The 18,935-nt window shown below is 43.2% G+C and overlaps 2 protein-coding genes across 2 annotated transcripts in view; one reads left to right on the forward strand and one right to left on the reverse strand.

The window, feature by feature from the left end:
- The window catches only part of LOC119229027 (rho guanine nucleotide exchange factor 26-like), a 22,637-nt gene extending 20,928 nt beyond the window's left edge, over positions 1-1,709 (forward strand). The window contains exon 15 of the mRNA XM_037489151.2: positions 23-1,709. Coding sequence (XP_037345048.2) covers positions 23-165 — 143 coding nt within the window. The 3' untranslated portion in view covers positions 166-1,709. The remainder of the gene's footprint in view (positions 1-22) is intronic.
- On the reverse strand, positions 1,598-18,678 carry dhx36 (DEAH (Asp-Glu-Ala-His) box polypeptide 36). Its single transcript, XM_037489030.2, has 26 exons — positions 18,253-18,678; positions 17,310-17,467; positions 17,114-17,224; positions 16,813-17,023; positions 16,138-16,176; positions 15,852-16,022; positions 15,578-15,657; positions 14,179-14,253; positions 12,907-13,073; positions 12,714-12,795; positions 12,489-12,623; positions 11,567-11,672; positions 9,192-9,279; positions 8,585-8,640; positions 8,400-8,464; positions 7,737-7,880; positions 7,231-7,348; positions 6,285-6,383; positions 5,666-5,839; positions 5,442-5,528; positions 5,271-5,354; positions 5,022-5,121; positions 4,794-4,881; positions 4,056-4,176; positions 2,597-2,749; positions 1,598-2,523 (listed from the first exon to the last, which is right to left on the reverse strand). Exons 1-26 carry the CDS (start codon positions 18,508-18,510, stop codon positions 2,293-2,295), a joined length of 3,201 nt encoding a protein of 1,066 aa, XP_037344927.1. The 5' UTR covers positions 18,511-18,678; the 3' UTR covers positions 1,598-2,292.
- Positions 18,679-18,935: the final 257 nt, after the last annotated feature.

Here is an 18,935-nt window from a genome sequence, read left to right on the forward strand (position 1 = left end):
TCTGTCCCTTTTCTCCCCTCAGGGTGGTATGAAGGTGAGCGACTGCGTGACGGAGAAAGGGGGTGGTTCCTCACGGAGTGTGCCGAACCAATCACGTGCCAGGCCACCATCGAGCGCAACATGCAGAGGATGGACCGCCTGCAGGGGTTGGAGACCAATGTATGAGCCGGATGAGCTTAAAAAAAGTTTTATTTTTTAAAACACAGCAGGCTTTTCTCAGCTGGTGGCGATGCTTTGATTCACCAGTGACCTTTGTTTTATTAAAAAAAGAGAACCCTAACAAATAAGTTCAGTAGCAACATCGGCGACCTGCCATTAGAGGGCCAAGTGGAGCAGGCGGCTCACAGTGGGATGAAGAAGAGGCCGTCAGCTCAGCGCTCACCGCAAACACGGACGAAGAAGAGATTTCCTTTCATTTAATTGCCACCCGTGTGGGTGGAAACGGCTCGGCAAGAAGGCCTCACACGCAACGCCAGAGTCACCTCATTCCCCCCCCCCCCATCCCCACCCGTGCTACTTGACAACTTTTGGTGTGAAATTTGTAAATGTTTTTACCCCAATGTACTTTTTGACGAGCGCTATGCGATAATTGGAACTGGAGTATCCCCAGAGGAGGTGAAGCAGACCAAGCAGTGTGGAGATGTGTGCTCTGCTAATGGGGGCCGTCAGGCTGTGTAATTGGGAGCTCGGACGGAGATGATTAGGCAAGGCGGTGGGATCGGTAGCTTCTTCACAGCGTGTTAGTGCAGAACTCAAGTTTAGGTAGCATCTGATGGTAAGGGAAAATATTACAACATCAAAGAGGAAGGTTGGAAAAAATGAAGGCTATTTATCTAAAGCCCATGAAACTTTGCATCTGAATGTCATAATGAATTGAAAGAGGATTACAGTTCTATGTCTAATCCCAGGACATCAGTGGGTTAAGCAGAAAGGCCGCGTATCCGTCCTCTAGCGCGCCGTCTGTCCCCAGTTAATGTCCCCGCCGTGAATCAGGCTCTACATTTGTGTCACAGATCCCATTCTTCTCTCCATTGACTCAATGAGTTGGACAGCATGAAATATCATGTGCCCTGGAGGCCAGCCAAGGGGTGTAAATATAAATCCCCCCCCCCCTTCCCTCCCCATCCCTTAGGATTTATAACTGTGATGTTACAGAGGCAAGCTGAATTAATTTGTGTGTGTGTGTGTGTGTGTGTGTGGGCGCTGATGGGGCGACCGGAAAAGAAGCGCACCCCTGCTTTTAATGTGATTGTCCAACATGAGTCATCCTCTCTTTTTTTTGTATTGTTGCCATGGCCGGCCAAAGGAAAAGAACGGCTTGGTCAGAGCGCGGCGATAACGCCATCCGTTAAGCCCACTGCTCTGGCCCAAGCCGAAATGACAACCTCAACTGTTGAGCTACATGAAGCGAGGTCTGACGGTAGGGGGCAGAGCACCCGGCTGGAGGGACACGGGTATCCAGGCAAAACTTTTGCATTTGCACTCAGGGAAAATTAGCTCTGCGATACCACGCGTAAGCATGAAATGGATCTTTATTTCAATGACATCCTGTACTGCTAACTTTTGTAAATCATCTGTGTATATGTAAAGCCTCCCTCAGTTGTAATGCGTTTGCCAAAATACAAATTTATATTGCAGAATGTGTTTATTAACATGTTTAGTCAACCGTACAAATATCAGCCACTATAAATAAATGCTTAATTGCCTTATTTACTATGTGATCAATATGACATGCACTCACCGTTTAGGACAATACATGTGCCATTTGTTCTGTGTGCACATGTAACATGTAAATAAAGCCTTTGCCCATGGGCACTTTTTAAGATATTTGAGACCTCATCTATCCGGATGTTACCGAGGAGATTTTAGTGAATAATCCCTCAAAATTCCAAAGGACTGCTGACCTCCCGTCATAGTTTTTTTTACCCATAATAAAACCTCCAATGTTTATTAATTTTCTTTGTTAAATTCCATCTCACTACAACAGAGCGCGGCATTGTTTTTCATTGACCTTTTTATTGTGCAGTCCATTATGTGACGTAACAAGAAAGAAGGTTTATCCAAACTAAAAATGGCTACTGACTGGATTGAAGATTGGACAGATTTGTCCTTGCAAATGCCAAAAAACAACATTATAGTGAGATTTAAGTGCGTTATATTTTACGGTAGTATTTCGTTCTGGGTTTTTACAAGCACCAGCTGGTAGTCATAAATATCCCAACTGACCATGGGTGCCGCAAATTTATTTTCAAGGCTCTTCCCCCTGAAAGCCAGCCTGAAACCGGGCCGCACCTAATCGTCCTCGTCGTCCTCGTCATTGAAGCGTGTGTGCTGTCCTCTCGGGGCTGACGACCACGTCTTGCCGTAGCCCTTGGCGCCGCCTGAGGGCTTCTCCTGGGTGGTGAGGAGGTCTATGATGGCTGTGATGACGGCGCAGTCTTTGGACTGACGGTTTTGCCAGTCCACGGGAGCAGGGTTGCGGATCTTCTCCTCGAGCAGAGAATCCAGCTCCTTCTTTAAACTCTGTTGGAAAAGGCAGGTCAGTGACATGTCTCCAAACATCTGTTCTCGTGTCCCGAGTGTGTCCCGTGCTCACTTTGACGAGGTGAGCAATGCGAGCCGGGGACCTGAAGACGATCCACTGGTCCACGGCGATGGTCTCCTGGTCCTCGTCCTTCTGGATCGTGATGTCTCCGCCGAAGAACAGCAGCGAGAACGGGGACACCTCGGTGCAATCGTAGAGGAAGATCTGGAGGACACGCAGAGAGATGTCGCTAACGCACGGCGACAGGAGCTTGACAACAAACGCGCTAACCCAGTCAGCGTCAGCGAGCGGGATCGTTATGACACACCGTGCCCGACAGGTACCCTGCGGTGTGGGCTGAGAGTGTCCCATTAGTGCACAGAGGCGCCGCCAGTTCCAAATGTGTTTCAGTGCCTCCGGTGTCAAGAGAAATGTCAGCTTGCCCAGTCTGTGAATTTCACTTCCTAAGATGAGTGTAGAAAAAAAAAGTGTCTATTCTTTATAAAAGATAAAGTGTAAAATCATTTATCACACAAAATTCAGTGATACTGTATGTCATGCACTGTTTGCACTCTCACAAAAAACAGCTCAGCTCTTTGGAACTAAAGCCATAGAGGTTCTCTCAATGGCTGCAAGGAGAGGTAAGAGAGGTAAAAAAATAAATAAAAACAAACTAAACGCAAAAAAGGTAACGCATTGAAGAGTTCAAAATTTGTATTAGCGAAAGGTAAAAGAATTTATGGGGAGGGGGAGAGCAAGGAGAACTGCCTTTGGCCCATGAATGTGTAATGGACCGCTAGTCAAAGTGCGTCAAATTCAACATCACAACTCGCTTTCCTTTCTTGTTTCTTCCCCGGGCATTTAGCTTTTTCCTCTTTCACTTAGTAAAACAAATGACCTCGACAAGCTGGCAATCTCCGAATAACCTCCTTTCATATTGAACCCATTGAGCACAAAATCACTTAAAAACTAAACAACATTCAATGATGGGATTAATAATGCACCAGCAAAAACATCTCTTTTCATAAGCCCAAGGTGAACCGAACTGAGACACAAAGACAGAGGCAGGAGCCATAGAGGACATGAAAGGTGTTTTTCCGCCGAGAGGTAACATTCACAAAGTGATGTGGCACAAAAAAAAACAAAGACAAATGGATTGAAGGGAGGCAAAAAGGGGAACACGAAGAGGTGCAAAACATTTTTTTTTTAAATGTAAAGGGGAAAAAAAGCAAAAGATGAGGAGAGGCCAATCGGGAGGGAGCCACATTGACCGTTTTACCCAACCACCTCTCACATTGTGTGTGGAAGCTTTGAAGCACAAGAGCCTTTGAGGGAGAGTTAAAAGGGCAGCATTTTAATCAAATATTCATTCAGAGTGAAGCTGGAATAAACCGCTGCTCCATTCCACTCACACGCTTCAGTGGGGAAACACAAAATCAACAAGATGTAGCAATACGCACTTGAAAGTAAAAACAACGTTCATGCAGCACTGTTGCAACAGTGCGGATTGCACGGCCCGTCGCCTACTCACACTGCTCGTTCTCATCTTGAGGTGGTAGACCAGCCACGTATAGTTGAACTCGGTCTCTTCGGCGTTGACCGATTTCGGGTGGATGACCACCTTTCCATCCGCTTGGGTGTACGCCTTAACCCTGACAGAGGCGAGATGAGAGAGTGCGCGTGTTTGTCTGCGTTACATACATGGGTTCAAACTACCAATGAACCGCTTACCATAACGGTTATAAGAGACAAGAAAACCAGGGGAAACAGGTGTCATTACGGTAGGGCAAAATTGTAGAAAGAAATTCTCGTCATTAAAAGCACAGATTTCAGCAAAAATAAATAAGTCCTTCTAGAAACTACCTATCAGGGGCTTTTGGCTTGTGAATAAACGGCTGAAAGAAAGCCTCTGGCCATTTCAGCAAGGGGAGTGAGGGGGGGGGGGGGGGGGGGGGGTCTTGCTGCCAAGTGAAAGCTTTGAAATGGCTAAAGCTGTCACTGAGACAGACAAACACAAGTGCCAGGCCTACTGCGAGTGTGTCTCCCAGTTGCGTGTGTGTGTTTTTTGTTTTTTTGCACAGCCATAACAGCCGTTGCCCGCGGCCGTATTTTATGATGACTGCATTGATCTGACCTGAGAGGTGTAATGAGATATTGTAGTGTAGGGGACAACTTTCGATCAAAAGTTCAACATGAATTGTGAAAATGGTTTAGTTTGCAGCCCTTTTCCTGCCCCTCTTTGTTCCTCTCATAGAACTGGCCGACTCACCCAGCCTTCTTGCTGCGAGTAGGTCTGATCGTTGCCACCTTCGGGTACAGACCAGCTACAATCACCGCCTTGATCAACTTCTCATTGTCTGTTAAAAGAAGTGAGAGTTAGAGGGATTGAAAAAGGAGCCTGTTGCACACAATGTATTATTACTGCTCCAAGGTCTTGTTTTCATAAGAAAATTGTGTTTTTGGACAGTTGCATCGCAACCAGTCGGTTTTTAGTTACCTGAATTAACATTGGATTTGGGGTCTTTTGGATCTCTGCTGCTGACAAAGCCCGTATGCATTAGATGCTCAGCAAACTGACCCTTCATGTTGTGCAGCATCTGAAGGACAAGAGACAAATTGCTTCTAAAAAGGCTGCAGGTCCTTATCTGGCCAGACAGGAGCCAACTTAAACATGTAACAGGGTTTTTGTATCCAAAGCACGTCAGTGCAGAGCTCACACAAAACAACGCTAATCGGACTGGCTCACCTGGAGTGTGTTGGCAGACAGGAAGTTGTCCCAGCAGTACTCTTTCTCATACCTGGCTCCACTGCGTTTGGCTTCTTCCCAGCCCTGGCCAAAGGTTGAATTAAAACAAATCCCCAAATCATACACTAGGCGGAGACGAAAGACTTAGTTGACCGATGTGAGGTGTCTTACCTGGAAGGCATTGACAATGGTGAGGTGGTCACTCTTGGAGTTTCTGGACAGGGTCCTTCTCCTCATGTCTGCCATCTTCTCTTTACCCTGAGAAAGACAAACGCATTTAATGTTCCGTTTGAGTCTTTGCGATGACAGAAGAGGAAGAAAGAGGTAGAGTGCAGCGATTGGCCCGTGTGCCGCTGCAGACACAAGCTTTCAAGTGTGTGATTTCAGTGCCCTACCAGAGGTATGAAGAAAGGGTCTTTGAAGCTGAGTGAAGCAGCGATGGTCAGGACGGGGTCCAGGCAGCCCAGCAGGGCTCCAAACAGAATGAGTTTGCCAATGTGAGGCTCCACAGGCAGGCGAGCCAGGTGGAAACCCAGCGCCGTCAGATTCTCTGAGCGGTCCAGGGCGTTCTAGCACGCAAAATAGTGAGGGGAAAAAAATCACACATCTTTAGTTATTAAAAAAAAAACATAATCACGAGACAGGGAATTAATATCCTAAAATATAAAGCAGAAAAAGATGTATTGATTAAGGCTTTTGAAAGCTTTCCAATGCATGTTAAGTTTTGTTACTGTCAGGATGGTTTAACCTTGCCAGCATGAAATCATTATCATGCTTTATATTCTTAAATCCATTCGTTTTCCCTTCAAAACTACCTCACTAGAGGATGAGAAACCTTGGAACTAGCAAGTTTGTTATTAATACTTTCAGTTCAGACACCTTGAAACCACATGATCAAGTAAGAATTTGTTTATATAAAATGTAACTTATCCTCCCAAATGTCGTCAGTACATTACTTTGCCAGCAAGATTTGTTCTCGTTAATTAAAAAAAAGAATGATCTTCACTCACTTACCAGGCCTACAAGGTTCTTGATGGCTAGGTTGATGGCTTTTGTAGTGGGGGGGTCCAGGGATTTCTCCAGGAATTGCGCTATGGAGCCGAGCTTCAAAATCTAGGCAGCACACACCACATTACACATTTATCTACAAAAGCATGTAATTACTTCGTAACTTGGTTTAACCGCTTGTCATTTGTAGCAATGCAGTATATAGCTTTAGTGAGGTCGACTGCCGTCCGCACGCTGTGTCGTCTGATGCTTTGGTAAAATCCTGTCAACCACATTACCATTAGTTTCATTAGCGCCCGGCTGAGCACAGAATTCATGCTGCAAAAGATGATCCTCGAAATATGTATTCACCTCCACATCAAATAACACATCCACCTGGGAGAAAGGGAGTGATGTCTGGATAATAGGCTGGTGTTGCTGGAGTGCTTGTGCATTAGAGAGTCTGCTCAGGGTTAGAATGCAGTCAGTAATACTGTTACCTTAAGGACAGTCTGATGCATTAGTCCTCCTCTCACCCACTAGCTTCAAAAACAACCAACTGAAGTAGCAGGAGACTCCCACCCAAATGTGTAACCAATAAAAATAGTGGAGAGAACAATCATTGCAAAAGCTACAGCTGAGTGAACTTTGGCTTTAATGCTCCATTAGCATGGGCTGAAATATGTCTGAGTGGAGTATCAGGATTGGAATAAAGAGCGGGGAAAATAATGATGAGCCACCAAAGAAAAAAGCGTCTGTTCACGTAAGAGGAGTCATTACGTTTTATGACAGAAGAATCCAGCAAATAAGCTCGAGAGCAAAGGAGCCCGAGTCAGTCCTGAATGTTCATTGCTTGTTCCTTTTAGGCGGGAGGGGCTGTAATTCATCACGAGACCCCTCCTGCACTCACTAAACACCTGGTCGTCCCTCTCCGTCAGTCCATCAGTCTGTCTTTACTCTCTACATAGATCACCTTGATCTGCAGGCAGAGCTCCTCCAGTGGTGTCCTCATGATTTCGGGTAATTGATAAGCGTCCAGCAGGCTGGCCCTGAGACCGTTGTACAGATGATAGCACTTCCCTGGACACACTCTGGATAGATGAAAAGGAGAAGAAGAGAGTGGGACAGAGAGGGAAGGAAAAAAAAAAAAAAACGGGTTGCACGCTACATCAGTCCTGTGACGAGAGCTTAATCTAAAATCAATTTGGTGAAACTTGGTAAGCAGCGGCTGCTAATTGAGCCTCGCTCCCCTTTGATGTCGGCGCTAGCTAACAGAACAGACGTCTCGAGTCAAAGACTGGAAACGAGTGACTACGCTTTGCCTTTCCACGGCGTTTGCAGATGGGAAGGCAGGAAGAAGCGGGCCAACGGGAAAGACTTGACAGGAAGCTTAGGTGACGAATAGAGGTGAAAATAATGCTTTCGGATGAGGCGGAGGCACTAATATACAGAATGCCCTCGTTTAATCCATGCACATACCTGCCAGCACGTCCCTTTCTCTGTTTGGCGTTGGCCAGGCTAACCCACTCCGCCGTCATGGTGCTGATGTTGTTGTTGGTGTCAAAGTTGGTCTCCTTAATCTTGCCTCCATCAATCACGTAAACCACGTCGTCGATGGTGATGCTGTGAGGAAGCAGAGAGAGAGAGAGATGAGAAGAGGGAGGGAGAGAAAATCAAATCTTCAAAGAAGTCTGTGAAGAAGGCTCAGCTAAGACTCACATGCAATCATTCAGTGTCAAAACATAATATAGCCCTTTGGTAGATTTAGAGTCTATATTTAGTGGGGTGATGTGAGGGGAGTGAAGGCAACTTCATAAATTGCTTCGTTTGTGTGTGCACGATACTCCGAATGCACTTACAAATTGCCGGACAGAGACTCCGTGGTCTCCATCTATGCAAAGATTACAGTGTCCAAAAATCTTTCCACAGTGTGCTAATAGGCCCCAAATCTTTATATTTGATATTAATGATTTGGAGCAATTGCATTGCAGTGGTTACACACAGCACTGACTGACTCGGGCTCATCACTGGTATTATTCTAGTAAACAATTTAGTAAGAATCCAAAAACTGCATTCTTGAAGGAAGTTAGTAAAAAAGTTGCACAAAAGAAATGCACACACACACAAACTCAATCCACATACCTGGTCTCAGCTATGTTGGTAGCAATCACAATCTTTCTAACTCCCGGAGGAGGTCTTTTGAACACCTGAGGAGAGGAGAGAGGAAACACAAGATTGAACTTTTCTGATATTGAAACGGAAGCGAAGCAGGACAATTTGCAGACAGAGAGAGGGACAGAGGTAGAGAAAGACAGAAGGATGCCGACCTGCGTCTGGTTAACCGTCGGCATGAGGGAGTGCAAAGGGATGATCACGAACCGGTCTGAAATACAACGGGACACAAAAGGGAAATTAAAACAAAGATCCATTGGCCAACACAAGATACTAGCTTGATACAAGATGCTTAACAATAATGTATAGTAACAAAAATAATGCAGAATTTCCTGGGTAATATCAAGAATGCAAACCATCTAGCCCCATTTTCTCAACAAAATGTATTTTGTTATTTAATATGAACAGAAAAAAACAGTATACATATTAAAATATATAAAAAAATCAGTTTTAATAAATATACTAATTTAATAATAATAATAATTTTAATTTATAAAATATATACAAACTCATTCTCACTTAGAGAAAGATTTGATGTCATTTTATGTCTACACATCTTCACATTACACAGGTGACAACGATATCCAATATCAATGGAACCAAAGAAGATGTTCCTGATTAATTCATTTTTCAAAAAACATAAAATACAAGTAAAAAAGCTCTTTCAGAGGAGATGGATTATAATTAGTATTATTTTTAAATCAAAAACAAGTTCCTCGACGGTAGTTTCAATGTCACATATATGCGAATCCACTCGTGTACCTGATCGGAACATCTGCTGAGCCACGAGTAGGTCATTGAGACCGCTGATGTTGTCCCAGCCAGGAAGGAAGACCAAGATGGCTCCGTCCTGTCGGACAAACACATGGCACGACACTTAGCAGCTGAACGCCGCAAAATAGAACAACGGGGTTTCAGATTAGAAAAATACAACATGGAACAAACTGCCAACAGACACAAATCGGCCAGGGAGCCTCAGCCAGAATTTGGCAAAGTGAGCGAGGTGCCCGTGTCCTCGGAGGAGGCGAGTCCAGGAAGACGGAGGTGACTCGTCCTGACCTCAAATCTCCCACATCACATGAGAGGCCCCGCCTTCGCCCGTCAACATCGTAATGAAAACAACATCTTCCTCCTGGGACAACGGACTGGATGAGCCCCTCAAACAGAAAAACTCATTCACAAAATGATAAAATGGATGAAACTACCTCGAGTGATGCATATGGGGCAGGGAAAATAAGAAGTTTATTAATTATATTAAAACTACTCTCATAATACAAAGGCTATATGTGCCATACTAAAGAGGTTAGACATAAATGTTTATTAGATAATTAGAAAAAATAATAATGTCAGAAGCTCTACATTTTAAAAATCAGAGCAAAATCCAAATTTTGCATAACACCAAAAAGCGGAACGTTTCTGGAAGGGCTACTTCGCAAAGTAAAAAACCTAAAAATAGGCAAACATTATAGTCAGGATACTATTAAGCTGATCCAAGATAACTCTTTCAAAAAGGATTTCATTTCCTTAGAGGAAGGCGAGATGAAGAACAGACATAAAAAATAGCTTCTGGGACGTGAGAACCTCTTAATTAAAGCTAATTATTATTACCGATGCTCACTGGCACCCACTTGGGACTAGATAAGTGTCTGTTAATTCCCATGCACGCGTGTGTGTGTGTGTGTGTGTGTGTGTGTGTGTGTGTGTGTGTAAGAAAGGGGGAGGAAAGGCATTGTTCCCAGTTCCAACCTGGCAAAAGCACATGTTCACACACACATGCAGTGCAGAAAGCAGCTCGGTTTACCTCCAACTAAAAATCAAGCGACGCACAGAAAGCTCTGTAGCGTTGGGCTACTATTTAGCACTCCATCAACCGCACACGCGCTTCTAGCCAGCAGGCATTCATTAGTGCATTCATGTCACCCAGCTAGGTGTCTAACCATGAACTCGTGCAACATAATTAGCCAATCATCGCAGTGAAGTCCTGTCCGACGGCCCGTATCCCCGTTTCGTAACACCGTCTCTGAGAATCAAGCGTCTCCCTTTTGATGGTTGGGCGATCTCCTCTGAATCAGCTGGTCCACGGGCTCAGGGTGGCCGTGACTGATAGAGAGAGGGCTTCATAAGGGAAGGGATAATCATCCTGTCTGACTGTGTTAGTCACATCTACTTCTGGGGCCTGTCTCTTTTGCCGGGTTTTTTTTCCCATTAACCACAAACTAACTAATAAAAGGTGGCAGAATCCAAACAAAACAAAAAAACTTAATTGTAAAACGTAATTGTTTTCGTTCTATTCAGGCACTTTATTTTCAAAGTTGTCCTCACCCTTTCCCCCCCCGCTTTTAAAAGTGACAAAAGCCCACGCAGACTGCTATTGGTTGTGAGAATCGGTTTCCTTGAGCAGCTTTGTTTTCACACTTGTTGGCACTGACCTTTAACTAGAAACGGTTGGAAAAAAACATGAGAAAAATGTGGCATTGAAATAAGGGGGGCGGGGGATTCACTGCAATAGCCACGATTTCATTTTGCTTTGTATAACTGCAGCTAGGTCCAAAACACTCGCACAAAGAAAGAAAGAGACGTCTGATCTGACTAACCTTGACATTAAGCTCCATATTACCAAAGTATGAAATCAAAATGTATGAAATTAAATAAAAGCAAGGGCATATAACAGGAAAGAAAAAAAGGGAATGGATGTGCATTGGAAGAGCATCTGCTCGGTCGCTTATTAGCACCGATCTGCTGCCAGATTCACTGTTATTTCCTTTGATCTAATGTCGCTCTGTATTTGGAAGATAGCCCTCCTGTTCCTTCCATCTGCTCCACCTGGCAATGTGCTGTGCCTCCCTGCTTTTCAGAGTTTCCTTAGGTCCCTTTCACCTGATCTGGAGCCGTCTTCCCAGCGGAGCGCTGCTCTGTCAACCCGTCTGCCATCAAAGTGTTTGGAACTTGTCATGTCCATGAATAAAATAAACCTTAAAATGTCTGTGATGCAAGCACTGAGTGCTGTCAGGCTGTTCCGAACCATATATAAAAAACTCCCTGGAATTCTATTGCCTTTAATGAAGTCAAATCTCCAATGTAATTGTAATGGAAGAAATCAAATTAAAGACATCCTGAATCTGGCACACGTCACTCACCTCCTCTTTGAGCACAATATGGCGAATCAGAGCCAGGATCAGCTCCAGGTCGATCTTGTCATCATCGTCCAACATCTCCAGTGTCTCAATAGTGTGGTCAGAGTATCTGTAAAACATGGGGCATAAACAATGAATGAGTGAACATGAACACATTGTACTGCACCTCATTAAGTAAGAGTCAAAAACACATTACTTTTGGAGCCTAATAAAGCTTAAACCGTAGATGGAACTGTGGAATAATTTCAACTCTGGACTTCTGTATATCGACTGTACATCCTTTTACGCTTGATATTTTTATATAGGTTTATGCAGAGAGTATTTATTTGTGTATTGTTTACGTATATATGATGCTAATATAATGCTTTTCTTACAAACATCTCTCATCCTTTTGCCTTGATCTTGTTTTCCTTGTAAAACTGACTCAATGAGCTTGCTCAAATATTTAGATATGTACTTTTTAAGGTGCTAATGGCATAAATTGCTGAAACCTGAGTAGGTATTTTACATTTCATTTTTTAAAATCACAACCATGTTCTGATTGGGCACTTACTTTGGACTTAGTGTACCTGCTGTAGTCGGTGACATACAAGTTATGCCCTTTTAATCGTGTCTATACTTTCTCGCATCGACTCAGTGACAAAGGGCAACAGTAATGGTGGCGGAGAAAAAGGACTGCTCTTCAAATAGCTGTAATAAATGAGGAAGAGTGTTGAGTTTTACTGAGCAGTGGAGCTTGTCTCCTCTAAAGTGTTGCGACAAACCACTATGCAGTAATGCATTACAGTTGTTGTTGTTGTTTTATGGCCCATTTTCCAAGGTACCTTTTTCTACTTGAGCCACTTAAATTGAGATGTATAGGATTTTGTGTTTACTTCACAAATCTATCAAATGGTCAAATGTTCCAAAGCTCTCCCCAACTCACCTGCCCTGCAGCGTGCGTGCATAGGTGGGCCAGCTCTCCTTGTACTCCGCCTCTTTCTCCTCCTTCTCAGGCCTGGAGTTGCGCCCCTGCCAAAAGCCTCTCTTCGGGCGGCGGTCCTGATTCTGAGGAGAATACCTGGCAGACGGACCAACCGGTTTATGTCAGACCCCATTAGAACAACTGAGGGCGTGGTTCCGCTTGTATTTTTGTGTGCTGTCGTTCTACCTGGTCATCTCCACGATGTCCTCGAGCAGGAACTCCTCGACCGGGAACGTCAGACCAGGGATGTGGATCATTGCGCAGTTGCCTTGAGGTTTGACGCAGGGAAAGTAGAGGAGAAGCAGGAACAACCCAAAATAATTATTTCGCGAGACCGGTGCTGAACAAACTCTGGTTTGTCATTCGGTGGGCTACATACCGAAATATTTGGAAAACTTCTCAGCGTTGAGCGTGGCACTCATGAGTATGATCTTGAGGTCATCTCGTAGGGTGAGTATGTTCTTCACAATGACGAGCAAAACGTCAGATTGCAGGTTCCTCTCGTGGATCTCGTCCAACACCAGGTGGCTGATGGTGGACAATAACCTGACAGATAAGGGAAAATGTTTTAGGCAGTGATTGATTTTAGTTTGGGTCGCTCCGTGCATTCAAATACCCAGACGACGATCCTATTCGGTATGTACCAATACATGCGAAGAGAACTGTAATGTGTCCATGTGCATCCTACATCTTTGTGCGGGATTCAAGCCAGCATGCTTTCCTGCTATTCTGACCCACGATCCTCTGCACAGCGTATATATGAGCCAGAGGTTCATGGTACAAGGTGCATTGTTATGACAAAGTAGTACGTCCTAATTTAAGGCATGCGGAATGCAACTAAACATACTTTGTAAGGGCATTTCCATGTATGTACTAAAAGAAAAGGGTATGGCAAGAATATCCTTCTCACTGTTATATTGTATTGCATATTTTTTTCCCCTTTGCATTGCATGAGGGAATTAATTGTATATTTTTATATTTATCTTTTAGTCTGTAGCTATAATTAGATTTCACTCACTTTTCGAATGCCGCATCTAATCTTTTGCGTCACATATTTAGAGATGTGCTCTGCAACTAGAATTGATTTCTGTTCTTTCTGTACAGCACATTTTTAATGATGGGGTTAAAAAGGCTCTGTGGAATTGAAAATATAAATGAATCATTTAATGGCTGAATACGCAAAATGACAAGTGTAAACATAGCTGCAGACCATACAGCTGTCACCTTGTAAGCAAGCTGCTGCGTGAATGCATCTTAATGTTGCAGCATTTCGCCAGACGACTGTAATCCTAAAAGTGACTCAGGAGTGTAGTGCCAATTCTGAAGTGACCATGAAGCACTTTCACTTTGTCTTTGTGGTTAGATAATCAGAATGCATTGAGGATGCAGGGATGAGTCAACAGAAGCTGTGTATGTGTGTGTGTGTGTGTGTGTGTGTGTCTTCTTTCATTTCTCTGCCTATGAGAATGGGGACCAAAGCTAATGCACCATCCACAGACGGTAGACAGTTAACCACAAATCAATGATGATAAAACAGAGTGACGCCCATGGAATTACAATCTGGAGGAGGGACAGTCGCAACAAAAAAGACGAAGGGGGAAAAGCAGAGAACAAGATGTGATTAGGATGAGGAGGCTGGGGGGAGACTTACGGGTCTGTGCGAAGCCACTGAAGAATAATGCCTGTTGTACAGTACAGGACTGAACCTTGTTTCCGTGGTAACCGGCTGAGAAAAAAAAGCGGGAAAAAAAAGAGAAAAAAAAGAGTTATTTCCTTTAGGACACAAAATAAGACAAAAATAGAATGAGTCTCAAATGTCTCTGTTAATTATCCCACTTTATGTATGTAACTGTAAAAGACATCCTTGTATTTCCAATATTTACATCTTCCTTTTGAATTTCAGGATTCAACACTTTTTTTCTTAAATCAGCTGATGAAAGAATTTTTCAAAGCAGCATAATATTGATGCTCAGTCTGTACACAGACGAAAGAACACTATTTTGAATACAGTACCAGTCGAATGTTTGTACATACACTCACTGAATTGAGTGAGAAAATATGTCCAAACCTTTGAATGGTCCTGCAAGTGATGTAACAGGTTGTAACAGACATTAGTGTCCAAACCATCTTCTTATTATACTTTGTTTCTCCATTGAAAAGACTTCTGACTTATTTTGATATATACATACACATACACATTTATTACACAAGCAAATACACAGTGGACCTAAGATAAGTCATCAAGAGCAATGATCCAGCAGTATAGATAACACAAACAAGATAACAGATGATACATAACAGTCAAACTGATTTTAACAGCAATTGAGAATGTTTATTATAAAATTGAAGCAAACTGAAGCAGTTGCTTAAGTGTTTAAGTTTAACTGCACTTTTGAATTGTAACATCTGTGTGTGTTTTGCTTAGGGGTTCCTCTACCCCCTTTAAGGTTATTTGTCCAATCACTGGCCCTTAAATGGTTTCCCTTCCCTTAATCTTTGCATGGCATTTTATGAGACTAAAGCCTTCATATATTTTACAGTTATAACCCTAGAAAGAGAATACCGGGTCATGGGTCCAGTTTGACAACTGGCAAGAATGTTTTTACATTCATTTGTGTGGACTGGGAGAAGAAGCTGCACGCTGATGACCGTTATCAGTCTCCTGATGTTTTATCTTTGTTTATCTATTTGGGCTTTTCTTTTGTCGCTGAATAAATCTTCTGCTTTAGTCATTCATCTTTTAATGACTTAAATTGTTCATTGTTAGTTTAATAGGCTTCTTTAAATCTTGTTTCAAGTCTCATTTACATCACTGAATGATGTAAATCAATGGTGATTAAGCTCACTCAGGCCCACTGATGAAAGCCTTTTCCGTCTCCCCACTGTGGTGAAGTGCATTTTCAAGTCTCTGGCTAGTATTGCAATTAAACGGGAGTGTGCGAGACACCACAAAGAGGCAACAATGGGGGCTCCTTTAGAGGTTCTCCTGGCTGCTGCTATGGCATCATGTCAATAAACTTTATAGAAATGTTCAAAAAAGAATTGCTTACCTCTGCAGTCGGATTTGATAACCACAAGAATTTCCATTTCCTACACTTTCTGCTCTTTCTGCCGCAACGCGCTCTGCCACCTGAGAGGGAGGACGCACAAATCATTGAACACAATCGTCATTGGAAACGGGAATCCATCAAAATCACAGGAGTGAGGCAGGAAAGGACAAATGCAGCCCTCAAACATAACACCACTCGACATAGCAACCACCTGTGGTGTGCACAAAGCAACAGAGAATCCAACACAGTCAGGGCTGACAACGAGGGCACATACCGAGATGGCACTGATGCGACGAGGCTGCGTGCAGACCACACGACACACGGAGCCAACGCCTCTATTGATGTAGTCATCTAGGATGAACTGGGTAACCTGAGTGGTCTTTCCACATCCTGTTTCCCCGCTCACCACCAGCACACGGTTCGAGTTGATAAGCTCAACCAGCTCCTGGGTACAGAGGGATGGAAGCAGACGAGAGGAAAGACCATGAGGAGGAGGACAACCGGGGTAAAAAAAGAAGGAAGGGTGTTTTTCTTAAGTGTTAGTGGAATTAAACACAGACCTCTTTTTTGCCATAAGATGGTAGTTTCTCCCTGAATTTCTGGGGAAACAATGGGGGAAAAAAAATTTAGATTGCAGAAAAACAATAAAAGAGCAATGGCCTTTCTTTTAAAAACTCAGTGATGGGTACAGTTTCTACTTACTAAAACATCTCTTATTTAAATCTCACGAACTACATTCTTTGCAGTGGGTTGACAATAATTCAGTATCAATCTGAAACTACACTATTGTGGTAATGTGACTTATCTGCTATGTAAATTGATTTTAAAACCAAATATTAAAAAAATAAGACATATATAATATTCCTATGAGAAATATTCCGTCCCATTTCCAAACCACTAAATTATTCTCTTCTACTAAACAATTCAGATCCATTAACATCTGTTGACCTGTAAATCTCAGAATACCAACAAGCCAAAGAACCAACAGAACCCATCTCCAATTATCCTGTTGTTGCCGAGTCATCATTTGTATCCACTACTCATTGCTTTAGAACCGAAATCTTCCACGAGTAATTCCAAGTCATTTTTGTAATTGGATGTTATGCCTTCTATTTAAAATATATACATAAATTAGGTTGGGCATCAAACCAACAAAGGTCTGGTGCAGTGGACAGGTTGATATTTACAGACACCGATAAATACATAATACATTTGATACTAGTGTGAATGCTCACCAGCATTTCTTTGTACTTTGTATCTGATTTCTTGCTCTCAAGATCTCTCTTTAAGCGTTCATCGAGTGAGTTGTCTCTGGCTACTTCCTGGAATAAGAACTCTAGGTCCTTGTCGTTCCTTCTCAGCATCTCTTTCTCCTCCTTTTCCTGCTGCTCTTCTTCATCCCACGCGTCTGGAGGCTCATCTTTAACAGCTGCCCGGGAGAAGTGACTGAATGGAAAAACATAAATATCCACATTACGGTGGATCACGACATCAAACATTTTTGAGGCGATGCATCTTTTTTGCCTGCAAAGTTACCGTTGTGATTTGTGAGTTGCTTTCTTCTGGCCTGCAAAAACGTCCTCCTCTTCCTCAGATTTGAACTCAAGCTTCCGTTTTTCCTCTTCAGACATTTCCCCATCAAAGTAACTGCTCAAAGAAGTTTGAGTGACATTTTAATGGGCAACCCGAAAATACAGGGTCAAACACAATTAGCTATACAAACAGTTCTTACCAATGACCACTGCTACTTGCAGCTGTTTGCCGGCTGTTAGAAGTAGAGGCTTTTATATCATTGTAATCTCTCCACGGACCAGGGCGATCGCTTTGGACAGAGCTAAGCAGCTTGGTAATATGCTGTTCTCTGGCCTCATCCATCTGGACCACCGCCCGCTGCGCATGACATAGAAAGAGGAAAGCTTAATCGTAACCTTGCAGTTAACCAGTACAAATGTTAGTCAAAGCAAAAACTTGTTTTATTTACCCAGAGGTCTTCGTACAAGTAACTTGCGTGTATTTAACACGTAAACAAATAACAGTCAAGTTAGGCACACACATCTGATTAGTTGAACGTGTAAATTTAACAAATATTGTACTACAAATTTGGCTCCTACACAACTTGTTTAGTTATTTTTGTGTTTGTGCACAATGCAACTTCTATTGTAACTTCTAAGCCTTTCACCGCAAATACTGTTGGACTGCTGTAATGATGGAAACCAGTTCTGTCCCCCTCAGACTTTAGATGCCCATTCAAACCCAGTAGATGAAATCAACAAATGTCTCTTCTTCTCTGGTCAAACAACTTAATGCAATTTGACCACGCAAAGTTGAAAAACATTGAAGGACGATGTCTGTATTGTTTAGGTATTGTATATGTATTCTAGTTCATGAGGCTATTAACAATGGGTCACGATATAACGTTAGGTGGCATCCCACCATTCTGCAGGATTCTACCCAAAGATTTGGGTGGATATTTCTGCACATACATCGTGAGCTTTAAGTCATTTTTTTTCCAATTAAACTAGTTTATGCCCCACGTTAAAAAGCATATGCCCCACGTTAATGGCCTCAGACGTGTATCTGTGCGAAGGGTCCTGATCTCTCTTTCTAACCGAGGCCCAACCTGGCGTTCTAATCAAAGCAATGTGCACTTGAATGAAAACAAACCCAATCCATACCGATCTCCGGTCCCCCTGCTTCCTCCTCACGGCACCGAATTTCGCGTACCACAGACCAATCTCACGTCCCTTCAGGTGTGGAGGAGGGCGGTCCAGTCGTTCACCTCCACCTCGATCCTTGTCAAAGTCGTTATTGTATCCACTCGAGCCTCCTCCGCCTCTTCGGTCCGATCTTTCTCTGCTTCCATCTCTGTATCCTCGACCTCCTCCTCCTCCTCTGCCTCTTCTACCTCCTCGACCACCATATCCAGAACTCATTCTGCTGTCAGAAACAAGCGACTGTGTCACCGAATGCTAAAAAACGTGAAATAATACCCGTTAACCAGTCAAAGCAGCTAACTTTGAGATGTCTTGCAACGTCAGCTACTTGGTAATGCTAATGTTGCTACACCTTCGTATGCTGCTTGTTCGATTCGGTGGGCATGTCGCACAGAAATGACGTCAGCAACAATTTCCAGCTGCCTCATACGGTCGTGGCAGTGCTCTGTGATTGGTTGTTCAAGTGATGTTTTTTTGATGCGTTGGTAGCCAATTTCTTTACCAGGTTTTTTAATTGTTATGTTGTAGGCTATTTTACTCTTAGGCTCTTGTTTATCCCTATATATAGATATGTAACTAAAACAGTGATGGCAGTGTAAAGACAACATGCTGCTGTTTTTGTTAAGCTTTACATTCAAAAGATT

Source organism: Pungitius pungitius, chromosome 3, assembly GCF_949316345.1.
Source record: "Pungitius pungitius chromosome 3, fPunPun2.1, whole genome shotgun sequence".
NCBI lineage: Eukaryota > Metazoa > Chordata > Actinopteri > Perciformes > Gasterosteidae > Pungitius > Pungitius pungitius.

Bases quoted from the DNA above. Each gene is read 5' to 3' on its own strand.
- dhx36 (XM_037489030.2), bottom strand. From the start codon at position 18,510: ATGAGTTCTGGATATGGTGGTCGAGGAGGTAGAAGAGGCAGAGGAGGA. The intron at 5,840-6,284 runs GTAAGTGAGTGA...TTTGCGTGCTAG, and splicing joins TCAAGAACCTTGTAGGCCTG to AACGCCCTGGACCGCTCAGA. The intron at 5,355-5,441 runs GTAAGACACCTC...ACCTTTGGCCAG, and splicing joins CCATTGTCAATGCCTTCCAG to GGCTGGGAAGAAGCCAAACG.